The sequence below is a fragment of the Cenococcum geophilum genome (genome assembly GCF_001692895.1).
Source record: "Cenococcum geophilum 1.58 unplaced genomic scaffold K441scaffold_56, whole genome shotgun sequence".
Lineage (NCBI taxonomy): Eukaryota > Fungi > Ascomycota > Dothideomycetes > Gloniales > Gloniaceae > Cenococcum > Cenococcum geophilum.
The window spans coordinates 221,358-240,173 of NW_027137614.1; the positions used below are offsets into that span (position 1 = coordinate 221,358).

The 18,816-nt window shown below is 43.9% G+C and overlaps 3 protein-coding genes across 3 annotated transcripts; 2 read left to right on the forward strand and 1 right to left on the reverse strand.

The window, feature by feature from the left end:
• Window positions 1-534: 534 nt before the first annotated feature.
• On the forward strand, window positions 535-2,887 carry K441DRAFT_644836 (acyl-CoA synthetase/AMP-acid ligase-like protein II). The gene is made up of 8 exons (XM_067646773.1): window positions 535-668; window positions 723-793; window positions 846-993; window positions 1,046-1,081; window positions 1,133-1,614; window positions 1,668-2,229; window positions 2,331-2,604; window positions 2,673-2,887. Exons 1-8 carry the CDS (start codon window positions 567-569, stop codon window positions 2,789-2,791), a joined length of 1,794 nt encoding a protein of 597 aa, XP_067498936.1. The 5' UTR covers window positions 535-566; the 3' UTR covers window positions 2,792-2,887.
• Window positions 2,888-4,245: 1,358 nt separating this feature from the next.
• K441DRAFT_667540 (uncharacterized protein) lies at window positions 4,246-6,602 on the forward strand. Its single transcript, XM_067649858.1, has 2 exons — window positions 4,246-4,969; window positions 5,091-6,602. Exons 1-2 carry the CDS (start codon window positions 4,505-4,507, stop codon window positions 6,363-6,365), a joined length of 1,740 nt encoding a protein of 579 aa, XP_067498937.1. The 5' UTR covers window positions 4,246-4,504; the 3' UTR covers window positions 6,366-6,602.
• A 2,539-nt stretch (window positions 6,603-9,141) lies between these two features.
• On the reverse strand, window positions 9,142-10,545 carry K441DRAFT_440380 (uncharacterized protein; the record flags this gene model as incomplete). Its single annotated transcript, XM_067641669.1, has 2 exons — window positions 9,142-9,492; window positions 9,817-10,545. Coding segments are annotated over 2 exons (1,080 nt in total), but the record flags the coding sequence as incomplete, so codon positions are not given.
• Window positions 10,546-18,816: the final 8,271 nt, after the last annotated feature.

The window sequence follows — 18,816 nt, forward strand, 5'->3', positions numbered from 1 at the left end:
GGAAGGAGCGAAGCCTGCTTAGGAAGGGTGTGTATGCGTAGCAATTCGGGGGTGTACGATGAGCAGCGCCCTATATAAGTTCTAAATACAGCGATACCCCTGATATTACGACACGCTTGGGCTGAACAAACGGTATTGTACTAAAGAGGTTTTACTGTAATAGCTATCTCGGCCCTGCTGCGCATGTTTTGTATACCGCCGAAACACATTCAAATGACGTATATTTATCATGGTTGAAAAGGTGGTGAACGATATCGGAATCCCTTAATCAGCGCAAAGGTCAAGATATTGAGGGTATCGAGTAAGGGGCTTGAAGTTGAAATATCAACAGGAGGTTCGAAAATGAGTTCCGATTCCAATGGTCTGAATAATTCGACGTTGCTTAAAGGTTGTCAATAATACGAAGCTTACTACATTCTCAAAGCCTCTCTCAACCACCCGAGAATCCCCACGCCAACCGCGCGCGTGTAGATCACCCGCAGCTACCCTGCCCAGCGGTACCGCCCGTTAGCCAATCTATGGAAGTGTACCTTCACTTCTTGATTCCATGTCTCGACAAGGAAATAATGCTCCGCACTCTGGTGAGTCGACGAGCTTGGGCATGTTCTCCACTCAAGAGCTATCGACGGGACCTTCTTACCCAGGCATTTAGTGTGGGCCCTTCGGAAGTAAGTGTCGGAGATCCGATTGGAGAAAAGCGGAATAGCTGACGGCCCACAAAGCCTCCGTTACTTGAACAGACTGTTGGCGAACATTTTGCTTCTGTGGTCTCAAAATATGGAGATAGGCCTGCGTAAGATACCGGACGAAGTTGTATCCGGGGTAGTTCGCTGATATTTCCTTAGGGTGATATCGAGACACCAGCAGACGCGACTGACATACGATGCGCTCGACCAAAACAGCAATTCTTTGGCGAGAGGGCTAAAGAATCTCGGAGTACAAAAAGGTAACCGAGTTGCTGTATCCTTGGGAAACAACATTGAATTCGCAACCGTATGGTCTTCCGGTCAATGTATGGATGGACAGGACTAATTAGGCCGACAAGATTACATATGCTCTCTTCAAGCTCGGAGCTATCTTGGTAAGCTCTCTAAACACTTTCTAGGCTATTCAATTTCTAATTTCGCAAAAGGTTCCTCTGAATCCAGCCTTCAATTCCCCGCAAGTCATCGCCGCCCTGAACCACCTCGATGTCTCCCAGCTTGTTATCGGCACGGAAACAAATCTCCCACGGAAAGACCCTCGTTCCAATATTCCGCTTCTTACGCAATTGATACCAGACTTACGAGGTCATAATCTAAAATCGGAGCTAGTCCCGTCTCTCCAGAGCGTGGTAATAGTTAATAATTCGAATGTGAGAATAGACACAAAGGAGTACAAATGTACTACACTTTATGAGAACGTCTTAGAAGATGGAGGCCCCGGGAGATCTCTGCAAGACCAAGGCCTAGATCGGAACGATATCGTTAATATTCAGTTCACCTCTGGAACGACTTCAATGCCGAAAGCAGCATGCTTGACACATAGGTCCATCTTAAATAATGGAAATAGCATAGGCGACAGGATGCTCCTCACCCCTGATGACGTCGTATGCTGCCCACCACCGCTGTTCCAGTAAGCCTCTGACTCTTCCTGCTCGTCCGAGCTACAGCTTAATCTTCCCTCAGCTGCTTCGGCTGCATCCTAGGATACATGGCAACGGCGACCCACGGTAGCTGCATCGTCTTCCCTACTGAAGCTTTCGATGCGGTTGCTGCCCTCCAGTCTGTCCGCGAATACTGCTGCACGGCTCTCTACGGCGTGCCAACCATGTTCGTCGCAGAGCTCGAGCTTCTCTCCTCTGGCGCAGTTCCGTATGACGGTTTCCAATGCCTACGTACGGGTATCGCTGCTGGATCTTCAATACCTGCTGAGCTGATGCGAAAGTTACACAAAACGCTCAATTTGGCGGAATTAACGATTTGCTATGGAATGACGGAGACAAGTCCCGTGAGCGTGATGACAACGACAGATGACCCAATCGACAAGAGAATTGACAGTGTGGGTCGGCTTCTGCCTCATATTATGGCTAAGGTAGTAGATCCGTCTGACTGGACAAGAGTCTTAGGCGTTGGTGAGAGAGGTGAATTGGCGGTTAGTGGGTACAGTGTTATGAAGGGATACTGGGGTGACGAGAAGAAGACGAAAGAAGTGCTAGTGTCAGACTCAGAAGGGAGGGTATGGATGCATGTAAGTACTAATGATTTGACCTTTCTTTATCGTCAGCAGTGTTCATGGAGGGTCACCTCTTGGGTTTTCGATAACCACAGTTGCTGAGTAGGGTGACTTAGACCGGTGATGAAGCATCCATGGATGCGGAAGGCTATGTCAAAATCACTGGTCGTATCAAAGACCTTATCATCAAAGGTGGGGAGAACATTCACCCGCTTGAAGTCGAGAATTGTCTCTTCGCCCATCCCGCTGTTTCCGATGTTTCGGTCGTCGGGCTGCCAGACGAGCGGTACGGCGAAGTCGTGGCTGCATTTGTTATTACGCATGAAGGAAAGAAGGTCGGCACAGATGAAATCAGGGTATGGGTCAGAGACAAGTTAAGTCATCATTTGGGTAAGTGAAAGCCGATCTATTACGAACTAGTGGGACCTGCTTTGCTAATGTATCACGACCTGCTATAGTGCCGAAGTATGTCTTCTGGGTGGACAACTATCCCAAGACTGCAAGCGGAAAGATCCAGAAATTTAAACTAAGGGAAATGGGCGTAGAAATGCTGAATAACAGGAAGGGTTTGCAATAAGGTCAATTTTTAAGAACGGTTTGGATACAGTGGTTGGGAAACGGTACGATTTGGTGGCTGTAAATAGCAGAGGCAATAGATGTAGACTACCACCACATTAATTGCTTAAGAATGTCGTTCCAACAGCCCGTAGTGATTTCCAAAGTGTCTAAAAATCCACTAAAAAGAAACACTCCTGTTACACTAGAACCGCATTAACATCTCTCAGGAAGGAGCTATACATAATATAATAGTCTTACAATAAAAAATATCTTATAGCACTATTTCATGAACGTAACAGGAAGAGTTGTCCACTTCGCCAGGAGCATATCAACAACGTCCGTATCATCTCCTACCTTCTCATCGCCCACACGGCTATTTAAATCCCTCTTCAGCATGCCTTCACTCGGTCTATTTCTCCTTGGCTTATAACAGGGTAGACGAAATAATGCTGAGGCCCGTCTTGCGGGCCTAGTGGTGGAGTGATGGATTCGCTTGGAAGAGGCTGAAATTCCTAGTTTTAACACCTCTTTAGGGGCCCACCCGCACAGTCGGTCGGCAGGTTGGTTATTTTATTTACCCCGACTCCTCCCTTTTCGGGATATGCAGGCTACCACTACTACGGCTTATCCTTGTCTATCTACTTTAAGTGTACAGCTACATGTACGAGCTTTAAACCTCGTTGTGGCCTGTGATATTCCTTCTGCCCTTTATAGCCATTTTTTCAGTGTAAATACCAAAGATGAATCATATCTCCCTGTTCCTCGATACGATGTGCAACTGTTAAAGTGTCCTCCTTGTATGTCTGACAGGAACATAGTGAATGCTGGGAGCGCTGAGAGTAGAAATGTCGAAAGAGAGTGCGTTTCTGTTATGGCTAGGTGTTGTACACTTATATATCGCTTGCTGAATTGGGTTAACGGTGACGGTTTGTTGTGGAAACGTTTGAGTAGGTCTTCTACTATAAGGATTAGTGTTGGCTAACGGGGTTGTCGGTAAGGATGGTGACCATAGAGTAAGCGGTGGTGATTGAGGGTCGAGCTACTGAGGGTGGGATCTTAAGGGGGTCTTCAAGACTGAGGCGTATGTCGGTTTTCGGTCTCTGCCGGAGTTGGTGGCAGCTTGAGGACGAGTTCGTTCGGCGTGCAGTTCGGCGTGGTCTCGGAAAAGCTGTCGCCGGAAGCTGAGCGTGGTCACTGATGGAGCCACCGGAAGCAGGTCGGCGGTTCCACGCCTTTGCCCATACAGAATACGCATTAGTAGCCACATTTAACTTAAGCGAACGCTTAAGCCAAAATATCGGTCTGAGTCAACTGAGATAAGTGAAAGTGCCTCAGACGTGATTCCGATGGTGCAGCACAAATGTAGTTAGTCAGCTTGCGGACCGATTAAAAATCCGCACCAACGGAATCGCGTCTGAGCCTGCTGAGGTAACCACCCACGGCGTGGCACGCCACCTCCAACTTCCGCTCATCACGAAAGACGAACAATGTAATCTTCTCTAACTCTCCGTCGGACCAGTTCCGCAGGTCGCAGGGGAAACTCGCTTCTTAGATTCAAGACTAACACTAGCTTTGATTTCTACCTCATTGCTACTCTTAGCTTGGGATCACTGACTCATTCAGCCGACGCATACTAAACACTCATTCTTCCGAGCCGAGATTCTGAGTTTCCTTCTGCTCCTCAGAGCCACCCCTTTCTACTGTATAAAGGGACGGCTTTTTGAATAAAGCTATGCCAAAGAAGCATCAGTCCATCTTTACGAAAGCTCCGAGCACCTACGTCCATCCATCCTTGGAAAGCTCCAGATCCTCTCCCTCGACGGCTCCTTCTACGCCTAGAACTGTCAACGACCGAATAAACCACCTACGCCGAGAGCAAGCGCCGAGGCCCAGTACAGAGAGATGGAATGAAATCACAGACGTGGTAACACAACGCACCGTTCCCCCAGCGCTGCGACATATTTTGAATATACCAGAGGTTGACCCTCCTCTGCCAAAGCGAGGTGCCCGCCGTACAGAATTATCTCGCACAAGACGTCCTCCGCCAGGACCTGCGGCACCAACTAGTTGGTCACATCGAAGTAGATATGTGCCACCGCAAATTCGAGGGTTGAATGAAAGGCCGGCTGTGGCAGGTCAGAGCGGCTATATACCAGTTAAGTTTAGCTTGCTTGCTACTCTGAATGATGGATTCAAGGTATGTTCGCGCTTGCAGCTTCGGTTGTCTAGAGGCCATCTACTTGTCAAGCCTAGATGTAACCAAGGAAGACCCGAGCACATTCATTCTTGTAGAGAGTTTATGACCAATTTTCGAACAGATGCTACCACCTGAGCGAAGTTTAGTTCACCAAACTTTGAAAACACTGGCAACAAATTGGGAGTGGCTTGTAGAATATGAGCAGTACTGCCTGGCGACGTTACCCATTCCGCTGAAGGAAGCATTGCTTAGCTACATTTCTGTATATGGCCCTGATGACTGCCTGGACTTAAGATCGTTCAAATTGCTTTTCTTGGACGAGAATGAACTCACCGGTGGTACTGGTGGTGACGAGTTAGAGCAGCTAGACCTGATCGGCTTATTGAATGAGAGATTCACACTGGCAGATCTCACAAAGTACATGACACGTCCTCGGCCGACTAATCTTCCCGAGGCATTAGATAGCCTGGATATATCTAAGAATAAGGGAAAGAAAAAGGTGACAGCCGAAGTAGTCGAGTCATGGGAGGATGAAGTCGATATTTTTACGCCAACCATATCGAAATCATTGAGCTCCTCTCGCTTCCCTTACATTACTCGCCTATCTCTCGCCAATCCAGGGACATGGGCATCCTGGGCGCAGCTGCTCTCTCTATCAACAAATTTAAAAACGCTAACACACCTTTCCTTGGCATATTGGCCAAACCCATCTTTGACCCCGAATGCTACAACAGCCTCTATGGTCAGTAAGCATTCCAGGCCGGTGAGTCTGGGAGGGACTTCGTTTTACTCAGCCATGGACAACGATTGGCACGAAGCAGCCAACATCCTACGCAGGTTAAGCAGCAATACCTACTGCTTGAAATGGCTAGATCTTGAAGGTTGTGCCTGGCACCAAGCACTTACTTGGGGTGTGCCGCCCATGTCGCAGTGGCTGAAGAACTCGACGCCAGACGAGAACCCGACCCCGTCAACCTCCTACCCTTTTCTAGGCCCAAATTTGGACAACCCTCAAGGCCAAGATTCCGATGACTGGGTTGAACACCACGTTGCTCCCGGTCCGGACTGGAATGGCAGTTGGCGACAGGTCGAGTACATTAATGTCAGCCAGGGGTGGGTCCCGCACGACATCCCAGCCATCAGAAACATGCCGGCAGCCCTTATCGCCTTTGAACTACTGGGTTATCTCCGCAATCTGCAAGAGTCTGGAGATTTGCCCCAGAACGAACTGAAGCCTCTAGGTGACCACTACCTTAGACGGTGGATAGAGCAGGAAAAGGAGGCAAGGAAGGTGGAGAGCATGGTTCGCGTGTTAAGGAACTCAGCGAAGGGAGTCTACTGTAAATTTGACCATGGGTGGAGTCCTCCAAGAGTCGTTAGTGCGCTTGAGGAATGAAGCCTCCTGTGGCATAGAACCTGCTTTTAAGGGAGAAGGAGGGTACTTTCTTGTGCTTTGTGTAGGCAATGAGTATGTTGAGTGCGACTATCACGCCATTACTCAGGAATAAATACAGACTAGTTCAGCCCCAATTATGGATGAGTTTGATTGTTTGATTACTGACCTGGGGTAACGACAGTTTATTCCTGAGTCCTTCCATGACTTGGGATGCACACATTTTCTCAATAAACAACTATACACCCACTGGTAGTAGAATTGTGGTCAGAGTGCTAGTTGCCCCATGTTTTCCATACCAAGATCCAGCCCAATATCCGTTACAGGCCATAGCATCGCAGGCCTCCATGACTCCGCAAGCGAGTTCCAAATAGCCTCAACAATTCGTTCGGTCCAGCTGGTCGTGCGGTCGATGTGGGAGAGTATGCTGTTAGTCTCGGTCTTTTAATGCTCCATAAAACATTGCATCCGATACTTTTTTTCTGGAGATAGTTTCGCTCACAAATTCTCCAGAGCGAGCTTGACCTGGTCGAAAGGCCTATTTTCTCTACCGAGTCCAAGAATGCGCTTGAACCACGGATCTTCAGCTTTCAAATCTTCTAGTTTACATCTGAATTGTGTCAGGAGATTGTATATTCGGAACTTCAACTGCACATCTCGCTCGTTCTTTGGGAGCAGATTTTACCATTTAATAGCGAAATGGTCGTACCAGTCAATTGCAATATAGCAATAACACTTGCACTGAAGCTGATAGGATCCATGCATGCCGAGGGTGGTTGTGGATGCTTAATGAGTACTTAAAAGGGAGAATGTAAGCAGGATGCTATCGGCAGAAAGGCGATGCCTTTGTAAGATTGTGGTGGCTAATAACATTCTGTCACACGGGACGCAAGTGTATGATGGTGTAGGTTCCATAAGGTGGGAGTCGTCACGAAGAACGAATCTATCTCTTCTGCTGGTAGGGTCCTACGGTTATCGATAAGAGCCAGCCAATAGAATCAATAGGACCAAGGCTCCGTGATCATACGCGTACTTTTGATTCTGGTGGAGGTCGCACTTCACACGCTAAAAACTCGCTAATTCACCTCGTGGTAAGCTCATCCCCTTTTACTTGGCGCGACCGGCGGTATCGGACACGTGAGCCGAGCTTTTAAACCAAGTGAGCTTAACTAATCCCTCCTCTAAAAGCATATCAAATCATTCGTTCGGCCCTGAGTTACAGCATTCCATCCGCGAGATCCTTCGTTCGGCTCCGAGTCGCAGCATTTTAAAGGTTTCCACACACGAGATACCTTTGTTCAGCGACTTCTCTTCTACTCCAGTTACGCGTGTAACTAGCTTCGTGGTAGAGTTATGCATATAGGCCGGCCGTCCGTCGCATATATTAATTTTCGTTGCTCTTAATATAAACCCCGAAGATTATATCCATTGGTACCTATCCGAGAATTAATTTATTTCGGAACTATTGGTATATCCCATGCGCTGTCAAGGCGTCCAATAGATATGGCCCGTGCGCGAACACCAAAATATGAATCAGTCTCCACTATAGAATCTACATAGCTTCGCACCGCTCTGCGAAGGACCTTGTTAGCAGGAACACCTCAACTTAACCTAATCACGATTAAGTCAATAATATGGCATATTTAAGATGTATTATAATAATTTGGGATAGAATCCGAACTTTAAGTTTGCCAAGACTCCATTTGATCTAGAGCCTCTGGTTGGCTCGTCTACTTGGACACCTATCTTGACCTTGGAAAACAATGTTCTAAATTTATCCCTTAACCCGTTAGATTTTGTCCCCGTGTTATCGATAAGAGCTAGCCAATTAGAGCTATAGAATCCAACCACTGCGAAGCTTAGAGTACGACGTACCCGCACGGACCACCTACTCCGGGGACGCTGACGGGTTAAGGGATAGGGCTACATCGTCGGCGAAGTCAATGCGCTATTAAACAGATTCCTGCCGAAAGCACTAGAAGCTTATAGTCGGTTCCTAAACTTCCGAGGAACACTGTTAGGCGTAGAATTTCTTGCTAGACTTTAAATGATAGACATCTCTTCTTTAGTAGCTTTTCGTTCTTAGGACTAGTCTCATCTTAATGAGGAACCCAAATTTATTAAGTACAGTTATAAAAATCCATAATTACTTTGCAGTGTATGTTTAGATTAGGTGATACTACGTACTTACTCTCTCTACTATATAAAATCTAACACTTCTCTAAAGATCTCCCGTTTCGTTCGAGGAAACTGATTCGAAGTCAAAGTCTCGGCTAGAGTCGTATATTCAAGTAAGATACAATTTTAAGAGCTAAGGGCGGAATGGTGTCCCATTAGCCGAACTATACCTCCTATGGTTTTCGAGCCTTAAATCCTCTTCTCGCTTCAGCTGGTCGCTCCGATACCAGAAGAGTAGAAACGTGTCATCGGTGTAGATCAGATCCTTGCTCATCTCATGCTTCCATTCCCCACGCCGTCGCGACTCAGTCCACCTGACAAGTTGAAGGCCATGTCTCCACCACAATATAATGCCCAAAAAGAAGAGAATTTGAGTGCCCATTACAGTAGCCACGACAACAGAGTATATATGGAGAGCGTTTTCTTTGTACTGGGAGTCTGTGTTCAGTGGTACGTATGCGTTGCCTCCGCGCATCCAATACGCACTCCAACAATAACAGTTGTTGAAAAGACCGCCAGTTGACAAGAATATCATTAAAATACTTAATCCACTAACAAAACCGTCCTTAATAAGCACAATTTTCCATAAGGTATGCCCAGTATAGCGGCTCTTAAAATAAATATAGAGCAGCGAGGTAAAAGTAACGCTGAGTATCCAGAGAACAAAGATCCCAATTACCCAAGAGTGACGGCAGCTAAATCCAACTGGCACAGCATACCAGATAATGACAAAGGCACCAATCATGCTAACTGCGATTGGAAAAACTCCACTTAGCACCATTATGACATTCCTGCGATGCGAATGCGTGGTATGATTAATGTCAAGGTAGAGGACCTTCCATGGCCGATAGGTATAGATCGCTCCCAACCATTGGAGTGATCCAAAGTATCCATCCCAGGGCGTTTTATCAATGAGCGTGGTCTTTACCTCGGTTAGAGCTTCCAAGCGGAGCTGACCTTGCCACCCAATGTGTTGGGCGTTATCGTTGTTGGTACTGGACACAGAATTCGGGACAGAAGCGATTTGGATGGCTGTGTCTTGAATATTTGTCCTACGTGGGCCCAGGCCGGGAGTATCGGATTCAACGATAGCGGCTGGTTCGCCTATATGCACAGGAACAATTTCGTCTATTTCGCGCAGATTGTTCGATCGATCATTCGCCGTATGACCACCGACAGTAGTTGGCGGGATTTCGCCCTCAAGCATTGTGGTATGAATTGGAGCTATTTCCGTGATTGCGGTCTCAATTTGAGCTGGACGAGTGGTAGCCGTCACGAAGATTCTCATAATGGTGAGACAAGTGCGGCGGGAAGTAAATCCACCGATAACGTTTGATAGGAGCGCAAGTGGAACAAGCCATGATAGATATAAGGCGCTCCCGATACGCCCTCCAGGAGGGGATGTGTTGCCCCCTCCAACTGAGGGAATAAAAGCCGCAATAAGTCCGAAGATGTAGACGAATATAGCTAGACAGGTTCGAAGGAACTCATTAGTGCGAGCATCGGCTAGGACACGGGCTGCATGGCACCACTCTTTAAATTTCTGTTTATCTTCATCCTCTTCTCCAATGCGGCCTAGTTGATATAGAATCATATGATAGTAATCTTCAGAATTAATCTTCGCGCCGGATATCTCCTCAAAACCTGCAAGAACAGTCGCAATAATCCTAGCTCTTTCGTGTCTGGTCCTCACGGTCGCCAATGCTGAATCCGATATGGATTCCGCCGGCGATGTGCCATCAACCTCTGGACTCTTGGACAATCCGATTAGGTATAAACGGTGCCAAATATAGATCTTGTGGATAAGGGACCAAAAAGAGTCGATTGGATCTCCAAGGGCGTGAACAACTGTCATGAATCTCTTTTTGTCGATAGGAGAGAGCTCTATATTGCTTAAGAGGAGAAGAACCGGAATAATCCAGGTGGTAATTCTGGGTCCAGTATCCCAGTATCGAGAAGGAGGTCCGCAAAACTCGTTGCATCCTTTTAGCGTAACTGTTAAATTGCTTGGGCCATTATACAAGCTACCGTTAGCTGCTTGGCGGAAGTAATCAGGAGTATTCTTGGTAGTAAAGTTGGGTAATTTTTGCATGTCCAGGATCTCTTGCTGACAAGTGTCGCGATTGAAGTATTTGCTCTTCCTCGCGTCTGCGCAAGCTATCATAAACAAAACCAGCAGAATTCTTCTACTAAGACAGCTCCACCAACACCGATGGTAGTGGGGATTAAAGAAGCACATAGTGACTGGCTCATATTGCGGCCCAACGTAAATAAAGTATTTATGTGAGACCTGAGAGAAGTAGAATATATGAGAACATCTATCCGCGGCATCTTAAATTCCGGTGAGTGGAACATAGGGGAAATATCAAGAAAGCCATGCGCCTGGGCGTAGGTTCTCAACCGTGGGGCTGTTGATGAGGAGTGCATGGTGGAAGTTCTTGGAGCCAATATTCTCAGTCGAGGGAAGATTTTATGATTGGAGGCGCTGGAAGCGGCGCAAGGCCGAGAAGACGCAAGCAACCAATCACAATAAACTAACAAAGAACGTGCTCCTTAAACAAGACGATATTGGTGCTTCTTGGGCTTCAGCTGATGAGGGTTCAAGCTCACACTCGAATCTGAACGCATTGCGTGAAAGTCTAGCATACCTTTCGGCCAAGCGAGCAAAGATTTTGTGGCTTGGGTTTGCCGCAGGTAGCAGGATTAACGGTTGATAGTAACAACGAATACAAGAGCTGATCGTCAGTTACAAATGTTCCGAGAGAGACTGCTACTCGCGTTTCTCTTTAAGGGTGTCGCGCAAGTGAGATGGGTGTCAGATCCCTTCGTGTAGCAAGATTTCTTGCACTTTCGTATATGCAAGCCTCTCAAGCCAATCTAGAGGCTCTGTACCATTGACTTGGTGTTTAAGCCCCTGGTCGGTGCGATTGCTCGGCGGCAGGGGTGCTGGCGCTTAAATATTACAGTAAACAGCAGCAACGTGGCCAGGAAGCCTATATATAGAATATTTGGTGGTATAGTTAATTGAAAAGCTTCGATATTATCGCCCTCTATTTAACCATTAAATCCTCTACAAAATATCATCCTTATGCCGCCTAAATAACGTCGTGCGTCTTCGGCTTCGAAGCCTCTAAAGCCTCCAAAAGTACCTGAAGCCTGGGAATCTTATCCACAATCCTTCCAAACGACGCAATATACACACGATAGCTTGGCGGCAATAGTTGTATAGCCTCTAGAGGCTTTAGTGGTTCTAGCAGCTGTGCGGCAGGTGGTGCTAAGTGAGGATATTGAGGAGGCCTAGCCAAAGGGCCAGGAACGTACAACTATGACGTTATGTATCACGACTTCCTGCCTAGCTTCCTTAAAAATATATATTTGATGACCTTTTTATAGTGGCCTTTTAAAGCATCCTTCCATGAGGTCGATTTTTGCCTAACCGAGGTGTGCTAGCTAAAGCAGGACGCTAAATACGCCCCAATCAAAAATCGCATTTTGCTACGCGAAGGGGTAAGTTCATAGAATACAGTATTTTTCTAAGAATAGAAGGGCGGTGTAGCGCATCTAACATCGAGCCTACAAGGGGGCTACCTGAGCGGGCCAACTGCGCTCCCTGCTAGTTTTAGTGGCATTATAATGATATCCTATGAAAATAGTGTACACACGGCTATAACGCCACTAAACTAGCAGGGAGCGCGGTTGGCCCGCTCAGGTTGCCCCCTTGTAGATCCTACTTAGGCCTTGGGAATCTAATTCCAGGTTCGTGGTTCACGTGCTCGGCTGGCACAATCATTGGGGTCTCGATGAAGATGCTCGGTGGGAACCTACCTAGTAAGTCATCGCGGCATGACATGCTCCCTTCTGACTCTAATCATCTTCTCAAGCTACGAAAGTGGTGGGCCTTAATAGAAGTTGCAAAAGCAGCAGGGCCGGAAAAAAGACGGAGCGACAAGGCGCGATACCGGAAAAGGCAGTCGAGGGCCCCGCCAAACCGCAAGAGGCAGCGCACCAGGACCAACTTTACATACTGCTATAATTGATTCCTGGACTAGAGCATTGTTGGCACTGGAGAACCTTATCAAAGGCCGAGGACAGCGAATACAAAGCGGAGAAGTCCCTTTAGGGCCCTCATCTTGGCATTTATATCCTGATATATCTGTCGTAAATGACGAATCTGTCGAACGACGCGCTAATTGCGATCGTCGTCCTGTTTCCTTTGTGGGTATAGACCAGGGGTGTCTTGGCCATTTGACTTGACTGTATATATTGAGGCTCAACAGCCTACATTAATTTGACAGAGTTCTCCTTCTTGACTGCACCGTTCAACAGAATCTCACCATACAAAATTGTCGATCGGTAGTCCGTGCACCGATTGTAAGAAAAGAATGATGACTCTGTCTATTGAATGGTGGCTCTAGAGCCTCTATATATACATGAGAAAGGTGTAGGAAATGAGAACGAGACGGGGGTAGGGGGGTGGCAATGGAAACAAGGGGTAGGTGACCGAGTCAATGACTAACTCAATGGGAGGTAGCTGAGTCGGTGACAAGATAACCTGATTCAGGTCGACAAAAACAATCTGATCCATTGATTAGCCTTGGGGAAATCACAACCATAGGACTGCAAAACAAACCAGACGAAGCTGACAATGGCATTTACTGGTCCCTTCCCTTAGCTCATATGCGATATTATGGAGATCCAACAGTGGCAACTTGACACACTGGGCTTGTGGAATCACAAGTCACCTTTGATCAGTTCATTTTCGTTGCTCTAGGAAGCGTTCTCAGTAGCTGGCGATTACTAGATCAGGATCTAGAAACACCTCTCCAGGTTATTAATATGCTTAGCGAGAGCGTAGTGAATACTCTTTCAAAACGCTCAACTAAGTCAAGGAGTCAAATCATGTTGGTCAAATGGATGAGCATGATTTCCCGCTTGAGATTTGATTGCTGTGCATCGCTTACATCCTTTTCCTTTTTTTAGCTTTACCAATTTTGAAGCTCTTTTGAGTACTTTCCGGCCAGAAAAAGTTCAGCAAAAGATAGCGTTTCTTCGAAAATGGTCGCGAGCAACCTTCTCCAGCCACGACATTCAGGAAGCTATCATTGAATACTCAGAACATCAGCATAGCAACATAAAATATACATATCTGGCACCCCAGCATGCCATTACTAGAAAAAGACCTCGAGACGGCAACTTCACTATCCCTTAGCACGTTAGGGTCCGTAGACGAAGTGGCCCATGCGCGAACACCAAAATCAAAAGTACGTGTATGGTCACAGAGCCTTGATCTAATTGATTCTATTGGTTAGTTCTTATCGATAACCTACGGACCCGAATTGTCGTGCTAAGGGATACCAACAGCAAGAGACTTCCATTGGGTCGCAGATCCACCTAAGTATCACCTTCCAATTAACCAACTTAATGATAGTTATGTTATGATCCCACCAGGCCCCGGCGGGAAGCCTGCTCCCTTCGAGTTTCTGTGTGGTCATCCAGCAGCCATTTATCTTCCCGCCAACCGGGAGAGGAAATCCAAGTCAAAATCTTCCAAACGGTTACCCAAGCACAATCACTTACGGGTCAAAGACATCTTCTATTGCCTTAAGACGGGCCTTTTGGAAGTAGCGCAACTTGCTAACCGCCTCTGCTTGGAAAGCTATCGCCACGAGTTTTCGGAGTATTTGGAGTCTTTCGAGGCTTTGTTCGTAGCCCATCAGATCTACTCGAGTTTACCGGGCGCAAAGGTTAACTTGAATGTTACCCCCAAGCAACTGCAGTCGACATGGTGGAAGTCTCTTCGAGAGAAAAGGTGCCCCGATGGTACAGTTCCTCTACCCGAGGTGTTCAGTTGCATCACGCTATTTGAAACAGGTTTTTTGGAGCTCGACCCTTCAAAGCTCGTAGACGCAGTGGTAATTTGCAGTGACAATTCCATATTTGTTGCAAGCCGGCTGCTGCTCGATCCTATGGCGGAGATCCCAGCAATTCCGGTGAAGCGTATTACTGGCAACATTGGCAAGCCCATGTTTTCCATACTGATTCCACCAGCAGAACCGAAGATACTGCAGATTTATTGCCATTCTTGGAAAGTCGTTGCGCACGAAAACTTCGATGGGAAATTTCAAGACAGTTTTGCTGCTACTTCACTTCATCTTTCCTTAACTGGATACGAGTTTCCGATAGACGTTGGCGTCTATGGGGCGCGCGATCATAAGGCGTTCTTGTTAAAATAGGTATAGTTTAATAATTATTTTTATTGAGCATACATATCTAAGAGGGTGGGGAAGCGACAATTATATAGAAGAGTGTCAGAGGTTCCACCCGATAAGAAGCAATACACGCTAACTAGAACCTACTTTAATAGCCCCCCTTAAGCTAAATATAGGTAACAATATGAAGGTCATAAGAGACGTTAATATCTCTCTAAACCTAAAGCATCTCTAAATGCATAGAATGCATCTTTTAGCAGTGCCTTAGTGAAACCATCAGCTATTTATTAACTTGTTTGTATATATTCTAGCTTAATATCTCCGTTTATAATCTTCTTCTAAATAAAGTAATATTGGAGAGTAATATGCTTAGTTTAAGCATAAAACTTAGGGTCTTTTATAAGAGCAATAGCACCTTAATTATTGGCGTAAATAATTGTTATGTAAGGGGATTTATTAGTTAGAGATAGTTTTTAAAGGAGTTGTCGTAACTAAATAGCTTCTTTTACTATAACTGTCTGTGCTATATACTCTGCTTTATAGGTTAAAAGTGCCACCGTAGGTTGGCGCTTTAAGGACTAGCTAATTGCACCGCTTCTAATATTAAACACAAATCCTAACGTTAATCTTTAAGTTTCTAAATTATCTGCCTAGCTAGAGTTTATAAACCCCCGAAGCGCTTATATCTTTCCTTAGAGGATAAGTTAGAGGTTAAGTGTACCGCATAAGTAGGAAAGTATTTAAAGAATAGCTTGTATATAAGACTTATTGGGATTAGAAGTAAAGCGACTAATAAGGGAGACGGCGAAGGCGATATTAGGTTAAGTATTGAGCATAGCGTATATTAGGGTGCCAACTAGCGATTAGTATTAAGTCTTAAATATAGAGTTAGCCTAATAATCTACCGCTGCTAGTTAAAGACAAGAGGTTCCTATTGGCGTAAGGTAAGGGGAACAGTTTTAAAGACTAGCGCTATAAATAGCCTCTTTAAGGTAAGAGAATTGGCTAAGCCGTAGTTTACGGAGTTATTAATCTTAAGTTACTTTTATACTAAGGTAATAAGTAATAGGGCCTAGATTGGTTATGCTAAAGCGTCCGCTAAGTTAAGCTTTAATAATCTTAATGTTAATAATATCTGGTTTAATAAGTAGGAGGTTATTAACGTAGACTATAATATATATGGAACCTTTAGCGAAGACTAAAGAGTTAGAGTTAAGGGGTTTAAAACTAGCATTTATAAGGAACTCTGAGAGCGTTTAATGCCAAACTTAAGGCGACTATTTAAGACCGTAAAGTGCTTTGTTTAGACAATAAACCCGTCTAGTTCTATTATTAAAACCTTTAGGTTGATTAACGTAGATCTCCTCCTTAACGCTTCCGTAAAGGAAAGCGGTCTTAATATCTATTTATTTAATCTTAAGGTCTTATATAGCTGCGATAGCAAAGAGCGCTTTATAGCTTATAGGTTTCACAACAAACGCGAAGGTCTTATTAAAGTTAACCCTAGCTTATTATTTATAACCCTTTACTACCTACCTTACCTTATATTATATAATCCTTCCTTTACTATCCCGCTTATGCTTAAAAACCTATTAGGCGTTAAGAACTTTATAATTAAGAGGTTAGTTAATAAGTGTCTAGGTGTTATTTACTTTATAAAAGCTGATTTCGTCTTTACTAGTGGAGTACTATTTATTATTATTAATATTAAGGGTAGATTGTTTCTATAACCTTAGCTTATAAGGTTTAGCTATAGGGGAGTTACTAAGTATAGTATAGAGGTGTTTAAAGGAAGGGGTTAAGAAGTAGGCAAGCGCTAAGAATGCTGCAATAGGTGGGTTTTCTCTAATGTCGACAGAATTGCGATACTTAAGAGGTAGTTAAGGCCTATTAGTAGCTGCTAGACGTTTTGACTTCCGTAGGGGTGTCTTATTAGTAGCAAGGCGCTTTAATTTTTAAGCTTTCTTAAGGAGCTATTTCTCTTCTTAATACTGTTTACATCGGGTAGCGTAATTAGGTGGAACTTCTTCTCCCTTAAATTAAGCGTTAATATCTAGAGTATTGGAGTTATATTTAACATATTATTCTTAAATTTAACGCTTATTACTACTAGGAACTGTTAAAACAGTCTCTTAGAAGTGGACAGCTAAGGCACGTATAAGCCGTCCTATCTCTTTATCTTAAATTTAAATAATATATTTACCCTTAAAGCTAATAAGGTTCCCTAATCTTACCTTCTCATCTATATAAGAGCTAAACTTCTTCTAACTGCCGGCCCTGTACTAGATATCGCACCTAAAGGTGTAAATTTAGGAGTAATTAAAGACTTCGCCTTGCTCTATTTTATAGGGGGTTTGTATTTCCAACGATTTAATAGGGAGGATATTTTGTATAAAGTTAGTATGCTTAACTACTTCTGGCTAGAAGTTCTTAGGAAGTAAGTAATTATTTATAAAGGTAAAGGCTCGGTTATATATTATGCGATTAAGTCGTTTTAAGGCTTTATTTTATTATTAACTCTTTAGGGTCGAGTATAAGAACTAAATTCCCTTATTTGCAAGTTCTAGCTAAAAAGCATATCTAAGATATTCTCCTCCGCCATTACTATATAGCCGTAAGATAAGACTTCCTTGTTGTTTAACCTTTGCTTAATATTATTAAAAATAGAATAGGACTTTAGCCTTATACTTTATTAGATAGACTTTACTTATTTTATTAACTTTATCTTAAAAAGTAATAAAATATCTTAATCTATTATAGCTAGCTACTTTTATAGGTCCTTTAATATTAGAGAATATGACTTCGTAAGGCTTAGTATTATAGTTAATAAGAGAATCCCAATATATAATATCGTGCATTCTGTTACATAGGTAGGCTTTATAGGTGCAGTCGTAAAGGTTTAGTAAGTGAGTAAAGTCTATCCCTTTTAATATTCTTTAGAGCTTTTATAAGTTCTAGGGGCTAATATAACTGAGCCTTTTATGCCATAACCTCTTGGCTGGGTTTCGTGAGCTGCTATATAATATATGGCTGGTTTAATAGCCAACTATAAAGGCTATAAGCCCTTCTTAATAGTCAGCCTAAGTATAGAGAAAGAAGAGGCCGGACTTACGAAACGCGTAAGCTATAAGCTCTAAGTTATAGAGAAAATCGCATCTAAGGTTAGATAGATAAAGATAAACTTAATTATCGATAAGCTGTAAACTAGATACTAGGTTGGCTTATAAATTAGGGACGTAAAGGATGTTAGTAAGAATAAGCTCTCTTTTAACTCTTAGAACTATAAGTCTTAAGTATATATCTTCCTTTCCTATTAACTAGAGACACGTTTCTCTAATTCCGGAGATAATAATCTTCTTATTAGCTTAAAGATCTTAATAGGTAATAAATAGCTCTCTTGACCGAAACATGTGCTAAGTATACTTAGTATTAATAATAATTGCAGAGGAAAGGTTAATATTTAGTTTAGCTATAAAATAAAGTTATCTAGTAAGTTTGGAGGTATAGGAGCGAGGAGGAATGCGAATAATATAGGAAACCCGCCACTAATAGGCAATAAGGTATAGTTAGCAAAGTAGGTTATGTGTAAAGTAGCGTAAGTTCTTCTATAGGTTATATACGTAGGCTAATAGTTTCTATGCTAATAGTAAAGGTTAAAGGGCAATCTGTATAAGCAGTAAAAGACTATAAAAGAAGAATAGTATACCGGCTATAAAGAGTCTAAAGGGAATAAATAAAAAATAATATAAGAGTAAATGGATCTGTGGTAAAGAACGTCTAATATAATCGGAAATACAGGAGTTTCGGCTACGATTATTAAGGTGCAATTATAGCCTAGTTAGCTTGCTATAGAGTTAAAGCTTTTATAGCTACCTTATTTGTTGCTAGACTATAGTTAATTAAATAGCCATTTTTATATATTGCCTTAATTTAGTAAGAGGCTTGCCATTTATTGTTGTTATTAATAGTGCTATAGGTAATAATATAGATCCTAATAAGGAGTTGCTCTAATGGGCTCTTTATTATTTTCTAAAGTCCCTTTTATAAGTAGAGCGCGTATCCATCTC